Consider the following 20,517-nt stretch of genomic DNA (forward strand, 5'->3'; position numbering starts at 1 on the left):
GACACGCACCCTCGCGCACGCGCGCGCGCACCCCCGCTCCGCCACGCTCCCACATGTTGGCCACAGCCCCTGCTGCCCGCGCGCACACCGCCACCCTGCCGAGCCCAGATTGGGTCTCTTCCCCGCCGCCGCCGCCTCTTCACGCACAGGCGCGCAAACACACACACACACCCCGCACACACACACACACACACACACACACACAGTCCCGCGCGCGCACACACACGCACCCACCCGCCGCCGCCCGGCGAGGTCCGGAGGCCCCCGGGCTAGCTCGCCCCGCCGGGCCCTGACGCCGATCCGGAGGCGATGCGTTCCTGCGGCTCCTGCGCTCGCCTCTGAGGCCGCCCGCCGGAGGATGCCTGCGCTGGGCAGGGGGGCAGGCGCCGCCGCCGCTCGCTCGCTCCGCCGCTCCGCCGCCGGCTCCTGCCTGTGACTGCCGCCGCCGGGCCCCCCTCCGCCGCGGCCAGGTGCCCTTCGTCGCGCTCGCTTCGCCGCCGGCCTCGGCCGCCTGCCGCTCCCGCAGCCCCCCAGCCGGCCGGCCGGCCAGCTCCGCTCCTGCCTGCCTGCCTGCCTGCCTAGGCTGCCTTCCGCCGGGCGCCCGGACGCTGGCCCTGCTTGCAGGTTTGCATCCGCGGCGGGAGAGGAGGGGCGGGGGACGGGGGGCGGGCGAGCTCCGGCCGCTGGGAGGCCCGAGGCCAGGGCGATGGGCGGGCGGGCAGGGACGAGCGACGGGCGGCCCCTGGCGTGGGGAGGGCGCGGGGCGGGCGGGGAGTCACGCGTGGCTTCTTCGCGCTCTTCCCCGCAGAGCAGCGCCGCTTCCTCCGGGCCCGGCCTGAGCATGATGGACCTCAAGGTGGACGAGGAGGAGGTGGAGAACGGGCAGCCGGTCAGCCTGGAGGCGTTCGCCAGCAGCTCCACGCTCCACGGCCTGTCGCACATCTTCTCCTACGAGCGCCTGTCGGTCAAGCGTGTCTTCTGGACCCTGTGCTTCGTGGGCTCCTTCGCCCTGCTGGTCTTCGTGTGCAACGAGCGCATCCAGTACTACTTCCGCTACCCTCACGTCACCAAGCTGGACGAGGTGACCACCACCAACATGACCTTCCCCGCCGTCACCTTCTGCAACCTCAACGAGTTTCGCTTCAGCCGGGTGACCAAGAACGACCTGTACCACGCCGGGGAGCTGCTGGCCCTGCTCAATAACAGGTGGGTCAGGGGGCAGAACCTCCGAGCTTCTAGCTCTCAAGCACACTCGTGTGGGGTGCGCACTGGCCCAGCCTGTGTAACGTGTACTTGGCATGCCTGTGGCCCCCGGAGATTACGTTCACTGGGCTCTGAAACAGGCTCTGTCTAGGTTTCCCAGACTTCTTCCAATGTACCTTGTAACACACTGTGCTGATGCGTGCAGAGGTGCTGGGCCACATGTTGGGCACGGCATGCCATGCATGTCCCATGCATGCAAGCCTGTGTGTCATGCTGAAGGCACTCACACACAGGATTCCCTACACATGCTTCCTTGCAACTGCTATGCGTATGGAAATGGGAATCCTGTAGTACCTTGCTCCTGTCATGCGTCATGGGTGGCCCTATCCACCCCTTTTCTGATCATGGTCTGTGTTACACTCCAAATGTGCTCCTTGAAGGCTGCTGCCTTCCCACACAGCAGACATGGCCCTCCTCCCCATTTTCTTTGCATCATGAAGCCACCCTTTCTTTATCCTCTACCTACAGTCTCATCTCACTCCCTTCACTGCAATTTAACGGAGCCGGTCCCTGTGATCTCTCCAGCGGATCAGCCAGGGGCCAGGTTAGGCCTCACTTCTGGTGGTCTCCCCACACACTCCCAAGCAGCTGTAAGCGAGACCCTGCAGGGCCGGGACAAGTGAAGCTCAGGACCATGGACAGTAGCCATGCAGGACTCCTTGGAGAAGAGGCGAGGCCAGGAGGCAGGCTTCCTGCAACATGAGTTGTGCAGCAGCAGGAGGCCTCTTGAATTCCTTGCTTTCCTTGTAAGGAGGCTGTTGGCAGCCAAAGCTACTCTTTGCTTGTTTTAGTGACTGCTGTTAAGTGCTCAGGTGCATGAACCCTACGAACCCCCCTGGCCCTTTCAGTGCAGCTCAGATAGGCACCTTGCTGCCCTCTGCCGGAGAGAATGGCAACTCCTCACCCTTGTCCTGTTGTATTCTTAAGGGAGGGGTGAAGGGGTGGGAGACAGCCTTTCTAGGGAAGTTTTTGTGGGTTTCTTAGACACACCGCTTGTTTGGCTATTGCCTTGCCCTCCTGGTGCAATTTAGTCTGCATAGCATAAGACAAATCTGTAATTTAAATCATCCCCACATTTGACAACTAAAAATAGCTAAATATTCAGGCTCTTAAAGGTTGAAGTTGCAAGATGTCCTTTTTAAAATCGGGGCTCCTTTCTTTTAAAGGGCTGGCCTAAAATGCCTCCATTCCACACAATAGGGTCTGCATTTCAGAACAGAAAACCATAAGGAGCATTCTGCGGGAGTGGACAGAAGGCCCTTCTAGTGTTGCAATAGTGACCAGGCACAGTTTTAGTAGGCAGAAATAACTAATGGGAGAGGAGTATAATAGCAGGTTCCAAATGTACACATAGTGTGGAGAAAGCGGATAGAGATGACTTTTTCTCCTTTTCCCCATAAGACCAGAGCTCAGACTTGCTCACTGACATTGATTGGCAGTAGAATCACATCAGACAAAAGAAATGATAGGCATAAGTACTTTATGGAATCCTCTGCTAGAAGGTGGATGGGTCCTGACCGAGACCTTGGATGAATTTACCAGGACAGGGCATGCCCATGGAAGACAGCCTTTAATTTCAATTGCTCAGAAAAACCTCCAGATGCAGAGGCAGTATACCTTTGACCAGGTGCTGGGAGCAAGGGAGTATACCCTTCTTGTGTCCTGTTTCTGGGCATTCTAAGAGTATCTCTTTGGTTCAACCACTGTAGGAAACAGGACTCTTGACCTGATTAAGCAGGGCTCTTATTATGTTTTGGTGTTCATTCTTGGCTGTTCACTCGGGCTTTAGGATCCAAGATCCTCCAGAAGGGATTTAGGATATGACAGCCAATTCTGGCTGCTAATCGCCAGTGAGGCTCAGCTGTCTTGCATCTTGTTCTACAGGGGCCAAACCAAAGTAGTTATTCTTGTAATTTCTTATTTATGCAATGCCATCAATGCATATGACAATATACGGAACATGGGAAGGCTGGTCACTGTCCCAAGGAGCTTACAATCTAAACCTTAATCACACGGGAAACACTAAAGGAAAAGCAAGAAGATGAAAGTGGAGATGAATGGCAGAAGTATATCCATGCCTTTTTCTTAGGTTTCGTTTTTGTAGGAGATGGGGGCTAACAGGTTGTTCTGCTCCAAGCTCCATGGATGAGGAGGGGGTTGAATTGAATGAGAGAGAAACGGTACCCCTCTTTTGTAATCCTGCCTAAGAATCACAGGAATAGTGTCTATAGCAGCCTCTCTTCACTGGCTCCTGACACTGATCTAGTTTCGTTCTCCATGTGTAAAAAGTGCCATCTTAAGATAAATCTGGGTTTCTGTGACTTGTAGGTAATATAATACCACTTCATGTTTTTCGCTTTCATCATTCTGGAGGTCTTGTATGAAACCTGGAATTAGGAGTTCCCAGACTCCTCATCCCTGCCAATACCGCTTTCCCAACTCCAAGGGCTTCCTCTATCAGCCCAATCTCGTACTGGTATACCTCACTGCGCAGCTTCAGGGAGGGGGGGGGGAAAAAGTCCAAATTATGATGAAATATCTGATTCAGAACGTTCCATGCAATTAATCACATTTATGCAAAATAATGTGCACAAGCCTTGCCAATGTGCCTTAATTTATTCTGAGAACAGAATTTGAGATTTATTGATGGAGAAAGTGAAGCATATTTATTTCTGAGTAACAACGAAGAGCCCTGAGCTTCTTTGAAAGTAGTATCACTTATTTAGGTTGGATGTTATGATTCCCCTGCACCTCCAGGGTCACGGTTTGGAGGAACAAACTGCAGGAAGCTTGAGCTGGGATGCTCCCACTCTGACGGCCCAGAATCCTCTTGGTTCTGGGAACCAGGTGACCTCATAGAGCCAATCCACTACTAGCACCTGACGTAAAGCTCCCATATCTGTTGTATTCCTTTAGTCTGGGCAAGTATAGCTGAGGGAGACCTCCAGGCTCCGCTTGTTCAAAGTACTTGTCAGCTCTTGCACTTGAGCACTTGACAACTTATTTATAACATTTATTGACTTTCTTTCTTTAAAAAAAAAAACCAAGCCCAAAGCAATTTAAGATATTCACTGTAGCCATCTTTCGGTGACAGAAATGCCAGAAGGCCTGACTTCACCATGTCAGAAGGCACAGTACTGAATCCGAGACTCAGAAAATTTCCAAGAATCATACCGTAATAACAAAGTTCAAATGTGTCATGGTTACCAGTGCAAAAGCTCAGAGGCTTGATTCCACCATTAACTTTGCACTGGCAAGACAAGGAGCAGTATCAGCCCACCCACTGGTACATTCCTCCTTTACACGTGTTCTGGAAGCAATGTGATCCATGTCCGTGGGGTGGGCTGTGGCCCAGTGCTAGAGAACGTGTGCTTGGCACGCCAAGGTCTCAGCATCTCCAGTTTAAAGGGTGACGTAGCAAGTGAGGTCAGGCAGCCTCTGCCAGCAGCCCTGGAGAGGGGCTGAGCTTGTTGGACCAGGGTTCTGACACAGAGTAAGGCAGCTTCATGAGGCTCTTGGGCAGCAAGGGGAGCCCTGGGAGGACTCCAGAGCATCAGTGCATCAGAACTGAGTCAGGTCAATGCCAGGCGATGCCCACATTAGGAATAAGAATGATTGTATATGATTACAGAGGTCCCGGCACTAGGGTTAAATCGCTACAAGATGTGTTCTACAATTTTATATAAATTAAGGAAGTATGCATATATTTGTTTTGCAGGAGAGGTGTAGGGGTTTACAGTGTCAGATACGGGAGACGCAGATATCAATCTCCACTCTGCCATCTGGGCTCACTGGGTGATTTCAGACAGCTCTCTCTCCCTCCCTCCCTCCCTCCCTCCCTCCCTCCCTCTCTATCTCAATCTCTCTCTCTCTCTCAGCCTAACCTGCATGATCACAGGGCTGTTGTGAAGATAAAAATGAATGAGGGCCACCAATGTAAGCCACTTGGGATCCTATAGGATTGAGTGTAAAATCTAAATGTAAAAAAAAAATGACATTGCTTTTGATGGCCAAGAATAAAAATAGGTCCTGAGGGCCCACCCTTTGACTTCTAGAAATCCTGCTCAGCTTCCTCTTTTGGCTTTCTGATGTTTCATCCAGCACTTCGGGGACCCTTTTTGTCCCTTAAGGGCTACAAAACTTTGTTTTGAAACAAAGATGAAATTATGAGGAGGCCATCATGGATCAAAAAGCACATCCCTGTGACAGATTCCTTTGTTTCCAGGGCAGCACATCAAAATAAGACAGAGGAAACTCTACATTTATACGAGATTTTAGCTCTCGGATAAGCCACATCTGGCTTCACTAGCCAGGGCCTGGACTCTAGGCTGCATCCACCAAGGGGGCCAGCAGAGGATCAGTATGGGCAGGCGTAACTGACTAAGCACTGAAACAGAGCATTTTGTGTGCCCCCCCCATACTCACACAGAATAACCATGCAGAGTCTTTAAGGAGCGAGTGGTGTGTAATGGTCAGGCTAGAACTGGGGGAGGCCTGGATTCCAAAGGCCATTGCTCCATGTATTTCAGTGCAAGACCCTGGCTTGGTTCACCCAGAGCATTTCCTAGTGCACCTCAAAGCAAACTTCTCTCTTTGTCCCAAAGGAGCAGTATTGGGGGAGGGCTGTTGTGGGAGCTGTTGTGGGAGAGAAGAGCCAGGGAAGTCATTCTCTGCACTGTTTGTGGAGATCTTCTAGTGCAGGGGTAGTCAACCTGTGGTCCTCCACATGTTCATGGACTACAATTCCCATGAGCCCCTGACAGCATTTGCTGGCAGGGGCTCATGGGAATTGTAGTCCATGAACATATGAAGGACCACAGGTTGACTACCCCTGAGTGCAGACAATGGACCCGTTGCTATTTCTCTCAGGCAGGCTTTGAGCATAAAAGGGTCGGGGTTGAGTGGGGTGGGGGACAACTCTATATACTTCTCCAAACTCCACAGAGGAAGGGTGTGATGAAAAATACAATGAATTTTGTTGCAGTTAGAGAAAGAGGCACAGGTGTGTATTGCAACAGAAACCTTTGAGGAGAGTATACGCATGTGGTATGTTTAAAACATGTTGACACGGGCTGTGTGAATATAAGGTTACTGCTTGATATTATCACCTGGAACATTCACAAAGGGCCAGATGGTGGAGAGATCCATATATTTATTTATTCCGGGGGAGCTTTACCCTTGTCCCTGTCTTACCTCATTGCATTCTGTTGTTTGAAGCAGGGTCCCCACCCCAACCCCGGCCCAACTCTGATCCCTGAGATGATGTGGCCTGGAAGAAAACTGTTTGTAGCAGTGACACACAGCGAGATAAGGAGGGGAATAATATATACACAGTTCATTCCCATCATGTCAATTTGGCCCTTGTAAGCAGCATATGTAGTAGAAGCACGAGAATAGTGGATTTCTGGGGGGAAATTAAGCTCCTAGCTCTCATGACTGGAACAAATATAATACATCTAATGACTTCAGCATGTGCAGAAGCTGCTGGTTTGAGAGGAAATATAACTGTGGGTCCTGAAAAAGCCTGTCTGTGTGCATTCAGGAGCATGACATGCTTGCTTACCACCTAGGGTACCTAAATACTGGGTTCTCATGGCACAAATTGTTGCCTGTAGCAGCTCCAAATAAACTATAGCTGAAGCACTGCGCTCCAAAATGCTCCTTCTCAAAGTACATCACTCAGCCAGATCACAGGAACACTTGGAGGAGTCTGTGGGGCTGTCTCCGTGGGCGAGGGCCAACCCAGTCAGGGGATACGAAGAGTCACATGCTTTCCCTAAAAGGACTAAACTGTGTATTTTCTCCAGGTACGAGATCCCAGACACCCAGATGGCTGATGAGAAGCAGGTGGAGATCTTGCAGGAGAAGGCAAATTTCCGCAACTTCAAGCCAAAACCCTTCAGCATGCTGGAGTTCTCTGACCGAGCTGGGCACGACATCCGGGAAATGCTGCTCTCCTGCTTGTTCCGTGGGGAACCATGCGCCCCGGAAGACTTCAAAGTGGTGAGTCACTATTTTGTGCCTTTGGCCTCTTGAGCAAGGAGATGTGGTGTGCATTTGGCTGGTGTCTTACTGCCTCAGACCCTGTTGGGTGTCCAGGAGAAGAGAATCTACGTTGTGCTCTGCGATGATGCCTTGCTTTGCTGAGGAGAAATGTAGTGGCTGACAGGCTGCTGAGTAGATGGTTTTGTGTCTGTTTTGGCGTGATCTGTATTGAGGTGCATCTTGGGAATCTCAAGGTCAGTGAGAAGAACACCATAGCCTCCCTCAGATCTTCTTGACACAATAAGTTTATCCCAGGGTAACAAACCCCTGATGTCGCCTCAACCTGATTTCTTTTTTACACATTCGGTGGGGTGAACCGGAGGCCAAAGCGACTCATTGATTAAAGGATCATGTAGAAACAGCAAGCTTATCTTTGAGGGGTGGAGGTCAATGGCTTGTGAAGGACCCAAGGGAGAGGCTGAAAGAGAATATATAATTGGAGGCAGAATTAAAGAAGCCTGTCAGGACCTTGGTTATGTATATAAATCCTGAGGCAATCAGCTGTATGGTAGACCTTGTGGTAGCAATGGCTATTTATGCTGGGCTGACCTCTGGAGGATGCCCCTGCTGTAATTTCTGTCTGTAGAGATACACCCAGGGCATGACCAGCCTCAGTGCATCCAATGGCGTGTAGGAGAGGTCCAGTAGAGAAAACATCTGGCCATGGGCATTGTAAAGCCTGTCAGGAGACTGTAGTGCCACCTTCATTGGTGTAGACTTGGATAACTGTTGGTGCAGATGGGGACTGTGGCCATGTGCCGATCATCTGAATCATTACCAGGTACTAGCAGTGGCTGGCGGCGACTCGTGTGAATTTAAGCTGATTGCTGGCAAGTCAGGCTTTGGTCAAAGCTGGAAGAGAGTTACAGGTTCCCACAATGTATGCTGTTGAGCTCCTTGCAAGAGCAGCCTTGGATATCATGAACAGAAACCAGTCTTCTTGTCCTGGTTGTCTCACCTGGAGAAAAGCTGCATAAAGAGTCCATAGTGACTCACTCCAGAGCATCAAATCTGGTTAAGCCCCCTCTGCTTGAGGTGAATAAAGACAGAATAAAGATGGACAGCTGCAATAGTGGCTCATGCAGGGCAAGGGACGAATAGATACAGAGCGAAGCAGGAGCTCGAGAAGGAAGAAATAAGCCGGACTAAAATAATCAGGCATCCTCTGTGTGATTAGTGAGCACGTGGCAAAGGGTATCATCCGAGCCGCTTAGTCAACTTGATTCAGATCGACACATATATCTGAGTTTACTTAAAGGAAGAGGGCTAGATTTAGTTACGGAGCTCTTCGGCCAGGCGTTTGGTTGAGGCGGGACCAGGAAGATCGGCTCCCTCCCTACAGGGGCCTATGGAAAAGCTGCTGGCCCAGATACTCTCAGAAGCTACCTCCTGGAGGGCTGACTGTTGTGCATGTGTGTGTGGGGGGGAGTACCCCGAAGATAGTGTTTTTTTGCCACCTGGGTTTTTAAAGACTTCGTTGGGTATTGTTTTATGTGGGGTTTTAAAGGTATGTAAACCACCATGAGCTGGCTGTGCTGGGAGAGGTGGTCAATAAATACAAGAATGAATGAATGAATGAATGAATGAATGAATGAATGAATGAATGAATGAATGAATCGATGAATCGATGAATATAGATATCATTTCCTCAAGGTTCAAGGTGGCTTACAATCATAACTGAAATAAAGCTTAGGATGAAGTTTAAGATACTGCTTAGGCCAGGGATGACCAAATGCAGCTCTAAAAAAGCTATATGAAAAGAACTTTAGGGACATGGAAGACTCAAAATTGTTGTCATAGGAAATCATTAGTGAAATGGTGGACAATACAGAGACTTTTTAGAACCAATGATCCTTCTACCATTTTAATGTTACTAAGAGGCTGGACTGAGACAAAGCAGCTTACAAACCAAAAACAGCTGACAAGTTATTTTTGACCATCTCCAGACGTTTTTTGTTGTAGTTGTTGGTCTTACCCACACTCTTTGTCCTGCCCATGTGCAAGCAGCTGCAATGGTTGCTGTCCTGGTTGAGAAATCTTGGCTATGGTTCCAGTTGATTTATCTCTAGTTGGACATAGGGGCCTGTACAAATCAGAGTTTGTTTCTTTTCCAGCAACCAAGGCCCATTCTGCACACATTGGGTAATGCGCTTTCAATGTGCTTTTGCAGCTGGATTTTCCTCTGTGGAACAGGAAAACCTACTTCTATGGTGCATTGAAAGTGTGTTCTCTAACATGTGCAGATTGGGCCCAGGATTCGATTGTAGATTACAATTCCTGATTCATTTTTTTTGTCATTTGTCATTTCATCCGAACCTTTTCCTCTCCAAATCAGGATAAAAACTATAATTTGGCATTCTGGCTTGCATAGAAGAGAACAAACCATAGTTTGTAGTCTGGAGGAAGCAGCAGATAGGAAATGTTTATGGTTTTTGAGACATGCTGGTGGTAAGTGGAGAGTATATGGAAGCCTGAGGATGCCCCAGGATTTAGGTAACAACAACCCCTGCTATGTCTGAACCATGCCAGTTGCCTTGAGACTGCTGATGCCTCTAGGCCAGGGGTAGTCAAACTGCGGCCCTCCAGGTGTCCATGGACTACAATTCCCATGAGCCCCTGCCAGCATTCACTGGCATGGGGCTCATGGGAATTGTAGTCCATGGACATCTAGAGGGCCGCAGTTTGACTAGCCCTGCTCTAGGCTGTGCTTCTCTTCAGCAGGATTACTATTGAAGAGTCAGATCATGGATCAGCCGTTTCCAAACTTTGCCAGAATGAGCTTCCCTAATTCATACTTCTCAAGCACTCCCCATGGCTAATCTGGAACTGTCTGGCACAAATACTCACCAACAAGGATCGAGGGTCCTGGCAGTCAAAAAGCCCTTATGAGGGACTGATCAGGATCCTAAGGTGATGGGTGAGTGGCACATGTCTGCGGGGCAGGGGCAAGATGAAATCTGCAAAGCCCCAGCAAGGTGGATGAAAAGCATGAAACCAACCCTCCCCACCCCCAATCTGAAAACAAGAAATGTTGAGGTGGAAATGTGTGTAAGAACTAAATTGTAAATCCAAAATATGCTAAACTAAACACACAACTATCCTTTATTAGACATGTCATAACTAATCATAACAAACCCTCATATATTCAGTTTTACAATAAAAGACTTATTAGATGTTATGAGTTAGCAATTAAATACATATATACCTCAGCTTCTCTTGTTTGCTGAATGGAATATGACCAAAGCAAAATTTGGGACCCGGTCGCTGTGCCTTTGCTAAGAGCTCCAAAGACACAGCCTGAAAGACCAGGGCCTTGATCCACACTGTACACAAGAAAGACAAGCCAACAGCTGCCTGATCATGTGTGTGGTAGGGACTGTACTAGACATTTTCGTTCTCTACCAAATCAGCTGAAAGGGGCAACACCTGCTTTTACAGGAAAGCTCCACGTGCAGAACCCCACAAAGAAGGAATGTGCAGTGTGCATTTGTGCATGAGATTCCCCATCCTGGATGGTTAAGTGATTGACCACCCACGGTCTGCAGAGACCCTCCAGGAGGTCTGCTGAATTAGGCCAGGGAAGCATGGCAGAGGGTAGGCCTGGCTGGTGGGAATGAGCCAAGCTCGATCACTGCAGACCACATGTCACCACATCCCATGCTGCTGTTGTCTGGGAGCAAATAAAGCCCCAGAGACACAGCCAGGACCTCAAGAGCCTAGTTTGGACCAGGGCAGAAGTGATTCAAGTCAGGGAGGCCCCTGTGGGTCTTGACTGCCCTTGCAGCCTCTTCCCACCCCCCACCCCTGACTGAGAGCAAGCCAAGCCCCAGTGGTGCTGCTAGGGGTTTCCAGGTTCCATTTGAACCAGGCAGGCAGCAGTGCAAACCCAGGAGTAAAGAAAAATAGCACCAGGGCAGGAATGGTTGGTAGCGATAGTGGCAGCAGTGCACAAGGCTGGCAGGAGAGGAGGTGGACCAGAGAAAGAAGTCCAGTGGTGGGTCTCAAGGTTCCAACACACCAGTTAGGCAGTCCTGCTTCTAAAATGTTTCTGGGCCCTGCCATGTGGCAAACAAGTCTCAGCTGGATCGAGAAGCCAGGCTACCTTCTTATGGGAATTAAGGTGCAGGGCCAGGCTCCTCTAAGGTGACCAGATTTTAAAATTGGTAAAGCAGGACACCATTGACTGGGGGGGGGGGGGGGTTCTTGATTAAAAATGTGGTCTATATGGAGCGACAAAAGTTTCATAGAACACATAGAACGCAAAAATAGTATTGTAATATACATTTTTTAATTTCAACATAAGTACAATTTGCCAGGTGCTCCCAGATGTGCCTTCAAAAGTGGGACAATCTGGTCACCTTAGGCTCCCTCACATGCAAGGAAGAAACGCTGGGTTGTGCACACTCAACTTTGTGAAGTTAATGGAAGGAAACTTGGGTCCAGGAAGAGGCTCCAGGTCTCATTGGGAAGGTTTTCTTCACTACCTGAAAGGTGTCAGGAAGCTGTTATTGTTGTAAACGTGTGCGTGTGTTCTGGACACACCACTACACAGATCCTAAGGGAGTCTTTGGAGTATTTGAGGCAGGGGGAGTAGAGAAAGCAGAGGATCATGGAGGGCTTTGGGAGTCAAGTCACAGCCAACTTATGGAGATTTCAAGGCAAGGGACATTCAGAGGTTGGCTTGCCATTGTCTGCCTCTGTGTGGTGGCCTTGAAATTCCTTGGGGGTCCCCCATCCCAGTACTAACCAGGGCTGATCCTGCTTAGCTTCCAAGACTGGGCCAGCCTGAACTATAGAAAAATTGAAGATTCCATTCTTTGAACTGAGTCAGACTGTTCTGGCAATGATATGAAAAAAGAGGAGAAATTCCCTGGGTGTGGGGGCTGTTAGCATCTTGGTGACGTGTACAAACATTTTAAAAAAAGGCTTCTGGGATTTTGAAAATGAAAGTTCTTGTTTCCTGTTTGCCTTTTGATCTGCAACTCTTAACACTTGCTTGGGAAAGACTAGAGGTTTCAAGGCCGGTTTTCTTCAGCTAGACCAGGGGTAGTCAACCTGTGGCCCTCCAGATATTCACGGAGTACAATTCCCATGAGCCCCTGCCAGAAAACACTGGCAGGGGCTCATCGGAATTGTAGTCCATGAACATCTGGAGGACCGCAGGTTGACTACCCCTGAGCTAGACATCATCTTTGAGCAAGCTTGGGGGTATCTGGAAATGTCATCCAGCCCGGAGGATCCCTTTGGGAACTAAGAATCCCTTCAGGATGGTGAGGGGAAAGCACTCTGCACGTGCTCAAAGACACTCCTTCCTTAATTGTCACGTATTGTGTATCTGTTGCTCATCCATTCAGAATAGGTCCTGTGTACATATGTATGTGTCGTTTAGTTACACCTGATTTATCATAGAATCATAGAGTTGGAAGGGGCCATACAGGCCATCTAGTCCAACCCCCTGCTCTATGCAGGATCAGCCCAAAGCATCCTAAAGCATTTATGGAGAACCCAGCAAGGGTCAGTCAAGGCAAGTGAAAAGCAGAGATGATTGGTCATTGCTTTTCTTTGCAGAGTCTTCCGTGGTGTTTTCCCATCCAAGTAGTCACCCCTGTTTAACTTCCAAGAACTGATGAGATCAGGCTATGCCATGCCACCTTCCCTACCCAGAATAGGCCCTGTAGGATGGCTTTTAAAACAGGATCATGGTGCAAATGGAGCATTACTTGTAATCATTTGAATTCTGGGCAGAACTAAATACAAAATCCAGAAACTATTAATGGAATAGGTTATACAATAGAATATCCTGAATTATACTGAAAACGACATTAAAAACTTGGTTGAAGTAAATATTCTAAATAATCTTCTCATTCCCATCCAGTGTATAGATTGATTGTTTTAATTTCTCAAGGTACAGTGTGACAAGTACACCAGTTATGAACTTGTTTCATTCCACTTCATCAGATACATACATATATTCCTCTAGAGCAGGTGTGGCCAAACTGCAGCTCTCCGGATGTCCATGGACTACATTTCCCATAAGCCCCTGCCAGCATGCTGGTAAGGGCTCATGGTAATTGTAGCCCAAGGACATCTGGATAGCTGCAGTTTGGCCACCCTTGCTCTAGACCAAAGTTTTATATAGCATTCTCAATTTCAGTCCAACATACAGAGCTTCTCTAATGACCATGCACAGACTACAAAACGCTACAAGCCAGTAACCAACTTTGCAGTTTGTGTAGTCTAGAGCAGCGGTCCCCAACCTTTCTGAGGTCAGGGATCACCTCCGGGGGAGAGGGGAGAGCCGACGCCCCAGGCGCCGCGCACATGTGCGGCAGCTGCTCGCAAACACACACACGCAGTTGCCGCGCATGTACGTTTTTGCCACCGGGGGCGAAACGTGCATGCGCATCGACTGCGCGCATGCACGCTTGCATCGCCGGCGTGCCAGTGGCCACGACTGCCTCTTCCCCTCCCTCTCGCAGCAAGAAGCTAGCCAGGCCTGGCGAGCTTCTTGCTGTGGGGGGGGAGGCAGGTGCGGCTGCTGGCGGCCAGGTACCAGGCCGCAGACCGGGGGTTGATGACCCCCGGTCTAGAGGAATATATATACGTATCAGAGGAAATTGAATGAATAGGGCCAATCAGGGTGCAGCCAGCTTTGTCCTGATTGGCCCTGCCCTTGCAGCTCCTGCCCTCCGGCCCTGGACTCTAGCCTCTTTGCTCTCAGACGCCTCAGTGCCTGGAGCCAGCAGCAAGTGAGAGGGCCCTGGGCAAAGGCTCATGGTGGAGGGCCTGCTAACGAGGGCCTCTTGGCCTGCTAGGCTGGGCCTGCTGATGAGGGCCTCCCGGCCTGCTGACTGCCTGTTAAAGAGCTCTGTCCCAGCCCCGCTAACGAGCTGCCCAGCCCCCGCCCGACTTGATTTGGCTGCAAGCTGTGGCCCAAAGCCACTTTAAGCTGCCTGGCCAAGGGCCAGGGGAGGGGACCCTTTCAGGACCCGTTCTTAGGAATGGGCTTTGAAGCTAGTTTCAATATAATTCAGAATGCTTGATTGTTGATTCTGTATTTAATTTCACCTACCTATATACAGTGTATCCTTCTGGCAAAACCACTCCCATATCTTTTCCCTGAAATGTGAGCTGGGCTTTTCCTGGCTCACAGGGCTTCCCCAGTTCATGTCCAAAATTCACTTCTCATGGTCAACACACTCCCCTCCCCTGGACGGTTTCCCCCTTTCCTAGGGATGTGCTTTGCTGTTTCACAAGTGCTTCTTGCAGGGAGCAGGGAAGGGGGAGATGACCCTGGAGTCTCCTCTTAGCATCTAACCAGTTCCAGAGCAGGGCAAACCCATATGACAGAATCTCAAAAATTTTAAACATCACCGTTGCTACCACAGATTTTAATGCCTAACAATGTGGCCACAGTGTTTGTCTATAAGGAATCAGGATCATCCATCCACAGCAGTGTATATAGCACAAATATCTCCAGGCAGTGCCAAGAGAGTTTTATCTCCAGGCCCCGAAGCCCGGCACTAAGGCCTAGCTATCGCTTGGCTGCTTCTAGCATGGGGAGAGAGAAAACTCTCCAGCGAGTTTGGTCTCTTCCTTGTGTCTAATCTGTTTCCATCTCAATGAGTGTCTCTCTCTCTCTATCTTCCCTATCCAGCATTCCACTGGCTCGATTCACAGAGGGCCCAGTCCCATCTTCCTGCCTGCACCTCCCAGTCCCTAATCTCCAACACCAGATCTGTTTATGGACACAGTGCCCCCCCCCCTTCCTTGTGCCATTTCCCTCTTCCCCAGTGATGTGCTTTTACGATAGGCAGGGCTCCTTGCAGGAGGCCAGGGAGAGGGAGGGGGCACCGGAGTCTCCTCTTTTCATCTGGGCTGCTCCCCCCCCCCCAGCTGCACTGTAATGAGATGTCAGCTGCAGAAAATCCAGCCTGAGCCAGCGAGACAAACGACAAAACAGAGAAACATAAATAGACACGCAGACGCTGGGTGTATCAGTGGAATATAATTTCCAGTCAGTCACTTGAAGCTCTGTCATCCTCTCTCGCCCCCCCCCCCCCCGCCCGACTCTGTACCGTGCGGTGTTTGTTCCGTGCTATGCCGACACACAGATCCGACACACAATAGATTCTCTATGATAGGTGTCGCTCCCTTTCGCAGGAGGTTCAACGGGGAATTACATGGTAATGATTCGGCTTTGCTGGAAAGTTGATTTGAATCGATGGCGCTGAAGGAGATGATGTCACTTGCTGGAAAGCGAGGGGCTCCGGTTGTGGGGCTCCGCAGCCTTTGCAGCTCTGTGGTCCTCGCAGGCAGTACAGGGTCGTTTCTCCTTCCGTGCCTAGCTATGGCCAAGGCTCTCAAGAAAAACGGGGCACGAGACAAGCTGAAACGTTCACCGTCCAGGTGTGTGATGCAGAGAGGCTGTTGATCAAAGGGATCCCCTTGCTCGTTTCTGTTCTTCACACCTTATGCCAAATCCGGGTAGATTGTGAGGCCAGGCACCGTTCTTTGAGAGATGGCTTGGGTTTTCCTCCTTATTCCCTTTTCCAGGCATCAGCTTCTAATGAGAGCTCTTGCTTGTTTAAAAAGCTGTTTGTTGATTAATTACATGAGCTGTGGTTGATTAACTCATTAATTTCTTAAATGTACACAAGGGGGGAAATTGTGCTTTCTTTTTAAAAGCCTGTTTTCCCCCACTCCCTTTGTTTCTCTATAATGTGCATCAGTGAAAATATAATCCATTAACTGTCTGTATGTTGCAGTCCAAATTCTACCTTGCTTAATAGCTTTAAAAAGAGATCCCAGGGATGTGTGCGCCTTGTGAGGTGTTATCCCCCGGGCGCTCTCACACGGGATGGAATGCCTCGTTTAAAATGGTGTTTTTGCCTGCATCGTAAATTCTGAAAAATTAAAAGTCTGCTGTTGTAATCTGCCATCAGTGAGAATATAACCAATTAATAGATTGCAGGTTGCAGTCTACATTCTATGCTCGTTAAGATGCTGAGACCAAACATCCTTATTTTTAAAGAATTGGGATCCAGCTCAGGTTCCCTGAAGCCACACAGCAGCTGCAGAGAATGACCATTAAAAATACAGCAGAGCACATTTGGGCTTTTGAAATTTTATTTATTAAAAAAAAACAGAATGGAACAGGGGGGGGGTGCAGGGAGACACCTAGAAATCCAACAATTAAGTAACCATTGGGCTTGGAATGTCTCTGTGGGAGGCTCCTGCCCTTCCCCAGCTGTTTTTCCATGCTAGAAATGCACTGGGGGTGGGGGAGTAATTTCTGTGTCTTTGCTGTATATAGGGTACTACGCATGAAGCAGCAAAAAATGGGTAGATAAGCCTCTCCCAGCACTGTTGTGGCCTAGGAAAATGGCTGGGTGGAATTTGGGACCCCTGCCTACCCCTGCTAAGCCCAAAGGGGCTCTCCTTTCCTGTTTTTTAAAGCTGTTTCCTGCAGTTTCCTTGTGTCTCCAGGGAACCCCATTTGGGCCCAGGAACTAAGAATCAACTCTTTAAAAACATGCACACTAAATTTGGCCCTGAGACTCAAACCTCTCTGAATATGATACACCCTGACTCGGAAACCCTCGACTCTAGTTCCAAAAGTGTAGAAACAGACTGTAATAACTCAGACCAAGCGTACCCTGCAGATTCTTATAAGCAAACAGTGCAATTCTAAACAGAGTTATGTCCTCCTATGTCCATTGGCAGAAGGGTATAACTCGGCTTACTGTAAGGCAGAGGTAGTCAATCTATGGTCCTCCAGATGTCCATGGACTACAATTCCCATGAGCCCCTTCCAGCCCCTTCCAGCATCCAGCATTGTAGTCTATGGACATCTGGAGGACCACAGTTGACTACCCATGCTGTAAGGCACTGTATCATTTTATTCCCCTCTTTTTCCTTACCATGTCATGCTTTAAATTAACATTTTATTGAATTCAACTGAAGTTCAACAAAATCTTCAATAGTAGGATGTCACGGGGAGGTGGGGGATAGCAGTTCTGAGTCAAACTCTTGTGCAGCTTTTTAAATCTCCTATTTATCAAGCCCCTTCCCAATTTCTTCATGTGTCCAAAAACTGACTTCTATATATGGGGGGAAGGGGAATGCAGGGTTAGAGTCCAGGCAGATGCATGTTTTGTGTGCTAAAGGTGGGGGGCGGGATCAAAATTCTGCTCCAAGAAAAGGATGAATTCTACAACCGGTATTGTGCGAGCTCCACAAAAAGGTACTCCTTAGTTTACTCTGTATCTTTTTGGTTTGTCATGGAGAAGAGCAGAGCGGGCACTGAATAGAAGGCACTAAAGCCCAGCTTCCACACTCACCTTAGCTGTGCCTCTGGTTCTATTTTCACAAGGATTGCCCACTCAAGCGTAGCTTTTCTTTGAAGCCTTAATGCCTAGAAACTATAAAAAACACCCTGACATTATAGTGGGACGACTATATTAGTCTGTTGCCACTACCAGAACAACTGGCAGAAAGACTATCAGAGCATCTCTGTAGGAATAGGTGGGGCTAGTGCTACCTGCCTTGGAACTTAGGCAGAGATTTACCCAAGATGGGATCTTCTCCATGGCTGGTCCCCATGCATGAACCTCCTTCCCACTCAACATTTGCCTAGCACTGCCAGGCAAGGTCTCTTCCGTTTAGCCGAACTTTTGATAGCAAAGCTCTTTGTTTGGTTGTCATTGTACTATTTTGATTATTCCTAACTTCATAGCCTTTTATTTCTGCTGTTTAACACTGCCGTTTCTTTATTGTTCACGTGGGTTTTGTATTCTTTTCCACTGTATTTGCTTCTATGCATTGAACGTCCCTTGGAGTGGAGAGGACACAAGTACATGTTTAAAATAAATAATGAATGTTTCCCTGCAGAAAGTCACTGTCCCTCCAAACAAGCTTGTGTATCCGCTTTGCCAGTTCATCAGCAGTCGGGAGAGGTCTGTTCTGCACCCACTCTGATCGGGTTTTTGAACAGATCCAGTTTCCCTTTGTTCTCTGCATAGTAATGTAACTCTCTTGTAATGATGTCTGTTGGATTGCTGGGCCCTCTCACCTCCTTTCGTGAAAGCATTCCTCCCTTCTGCCATTTGTACCTGTGTTTATCCCATCTCCTTTCCATAGTGGAACTCACAATGGCATCAGGAAGTTAGGAGGTCTTCCATCCAGGGACTGTTGGGGCCTAGAATGCAGCAGGGTGGCTGTATTGTATGCCTTCGGGTCATACCTGTTCTTTTCTATTTATATAATCTCTGATACTCTGCCAGCTGAAGTAACACTTCATGCATACGAGGAATTTGGCTCTGTCCAGCCAATGACTGTGCTGCGATACGTTTGCTAGTCCTTCAGTTGCCACAAGAATCTTGGGTGCTTCAGGGTGCTGATTTCTGCACCAAGTACCAATGCTTGCACTTTGGGAGAACAGTGTGATCACAGACTATGCAATTATACAAATTAAGCACTGCGTCGAGGAGAGACAGCTGTGGAAAGCCTTTCCAAAGAGTGCTTTGTCGAGTACCCAAATTCAGGAGATGTCATGGGGCACAGGATCCAAAAGCATCCCAACCTAATCTTGGGGTATATTCTGAGCATCAAAAACCAAAGAAATCACACAAAAGGGGGAAGGTCTTCAGCAGGAATTGAGGAGTAATGGAAGGGTGTGCTGTCATTCTGGATAAAGCTTCTGTTGGGGGTAGCCGTTCTATGTGCCTAGCAACCTGCTTTTTAAAAGTAAAATAAAAGCCCTTCACTCAGAGGTGCAGTATACTGAACTATCTGAACTTGCATTCATGCACGGAATCCTATCTCTTTCAGGGCCTGGCAACGTTGTTTGGGACACTCCATTCTGCTTGGGGAATGACACTTAGGATGCCTTTGGCCAACAGGAGGGTGCCAATCTTTCTGGCAAGCATGCTCCAAGTCAAAGTGTGCAACCAGGAGACTTTATTATCTGCTACTGTAGATATGGACATCCACAAACACACACAGGCACCTGTGCTTCAGGATGGTTTTCACTCAGGGATCGGGCAAGAGATACCATTTCAGTGCTGGAGAGACAGGCAAGAAAGTAGGTCTGATTCTCTACTCCAGTTAGGTGCACTTGTCCTTCTGTCCCTGTACACAAACAGAAAGCAGCTATGACAGAGAGGTGTTCAGTGAATGACGACTGTAGATCAGAGGGCTTCAGTGATGGGGTGGTGTTCAGGTGGGCCAGAGAGCCCTTTGGCTCTTTTTTATGCCCTTTAGCAGTACCTGCTGCTGGAGCAGCTACATAGGGAGCGAGGGCACTGTGCCTACTGCCTCTCTTTCTATGCATGGTAAGGAGTAACAGAATGAACAGACAAGGTCATTCAGTGGTGGAAAGGATTCCTTTTTAGCACAGGCAGATTCAGAGTCCTCTTCCTATCTACTCCAAAAAGGCTCTCCCTTGCCTTCTGTCTCTTCCCTCTGCTTGCCCTCTCCCCATCCATGTGAGTTGACCTCATGGTGCTATGTACACTGTCTTGCACTGCAGAACCCCTTTCTTCACAAAGCTGACCTTTTGGGACAAGGGAAGTTCTGGGGTGCAGGCATGGGACAGCTGGCATGGGTGAGTCTCTGAGGGCTGTCTCTGAACCTGCCTCCTAGTACTTGACTTGTACTTCCTCTCCTTGGCTTTCTTTGTCTTTTCCCCAGGGTTATGACCTTGCTGCTGATGGAATATCCACTTGGCATGCAAAAGGTCCAAGGTTCACTCCCAGCTATTTCCAGTCAAAAGGAGCAGGTAGTGTTGGTGTGAAAGACCTCCACCTGAGCCCTTGGAGAGCCACTGTCAATCAAGAGTAGACATTGCTGAACTTGAGAGACCAGAGGGCCAACTCAGTATCAGGCAGCTGCATGCATTCTTCTTCTTCTTCTTCTGTGATTCTGATGTCAATGAGACTCAAGCTGCCACCTGGGAATTAAAGGAGGTTTCTAGGTTTGGAACAGCTGCTACAGATTGGTACCCTAAAAGTCCTGAATAAGTGAGGTGCCCACCTCTCTCGTTATAGGAACAGAGTGCTGGTGGGGTGAGAGCTCCCGGTAATAATTTTGGCATAGATTTGTTCACTGTTAACAGGACTGATCTGGCAGAGACAGGTAATTTCAAACCACCTGTTAACATCTCTTGCCTTGAAAACTCTATGGGTAGCCATAAATTGGCACTTTCTA

At 48.9% G+C, this 20,517-nt stretch overlaps 1 protein-coding gene across 1 annotated transcript in view; it reads left to right on the forward strand.

Moving 5' to 3' along the window:
- Positions 1–453: 453 nt before the first annotated feature.
- Positions 454–20,517, forward strand: part of ASIC1 (acid sensing ion channel subunit 1) — a 211,367-nt gene continuing 191,303 nt past the window's right edge. Inside the window, exons 1-3 of the mRNA XM_077328618.1 lie at positions 454–624; positions 809–1,206; positions 7,071–7,266. Of these exons, the coding sequence (XP_077184733.1) occupies positions 842–1,206; positions 7,071–7,266 (561 nt within the window). The 5' untranslated portion in view covers positions 454–624; positions 809–841. The remainder of the gene's footprint in view (positions 625–808; positions 1,207–7,070; positions 7,267–20,517) is intronic.

The sequence above is a fragment of the Paroedura picta genome, chromosome 3 (genome assembly GCF_049243985.1).
Source record: "Paroedura picta isolate Pp20150507F chromosome 3, Ppicta_v3.0, whole genome shotgun sequence".
Lineage (NCBI taxonomy): Eukaryota > Metazoa > Chordata > Lepidosauria > Squamata > Gekkonidae > Paroedura > Paroedura picta.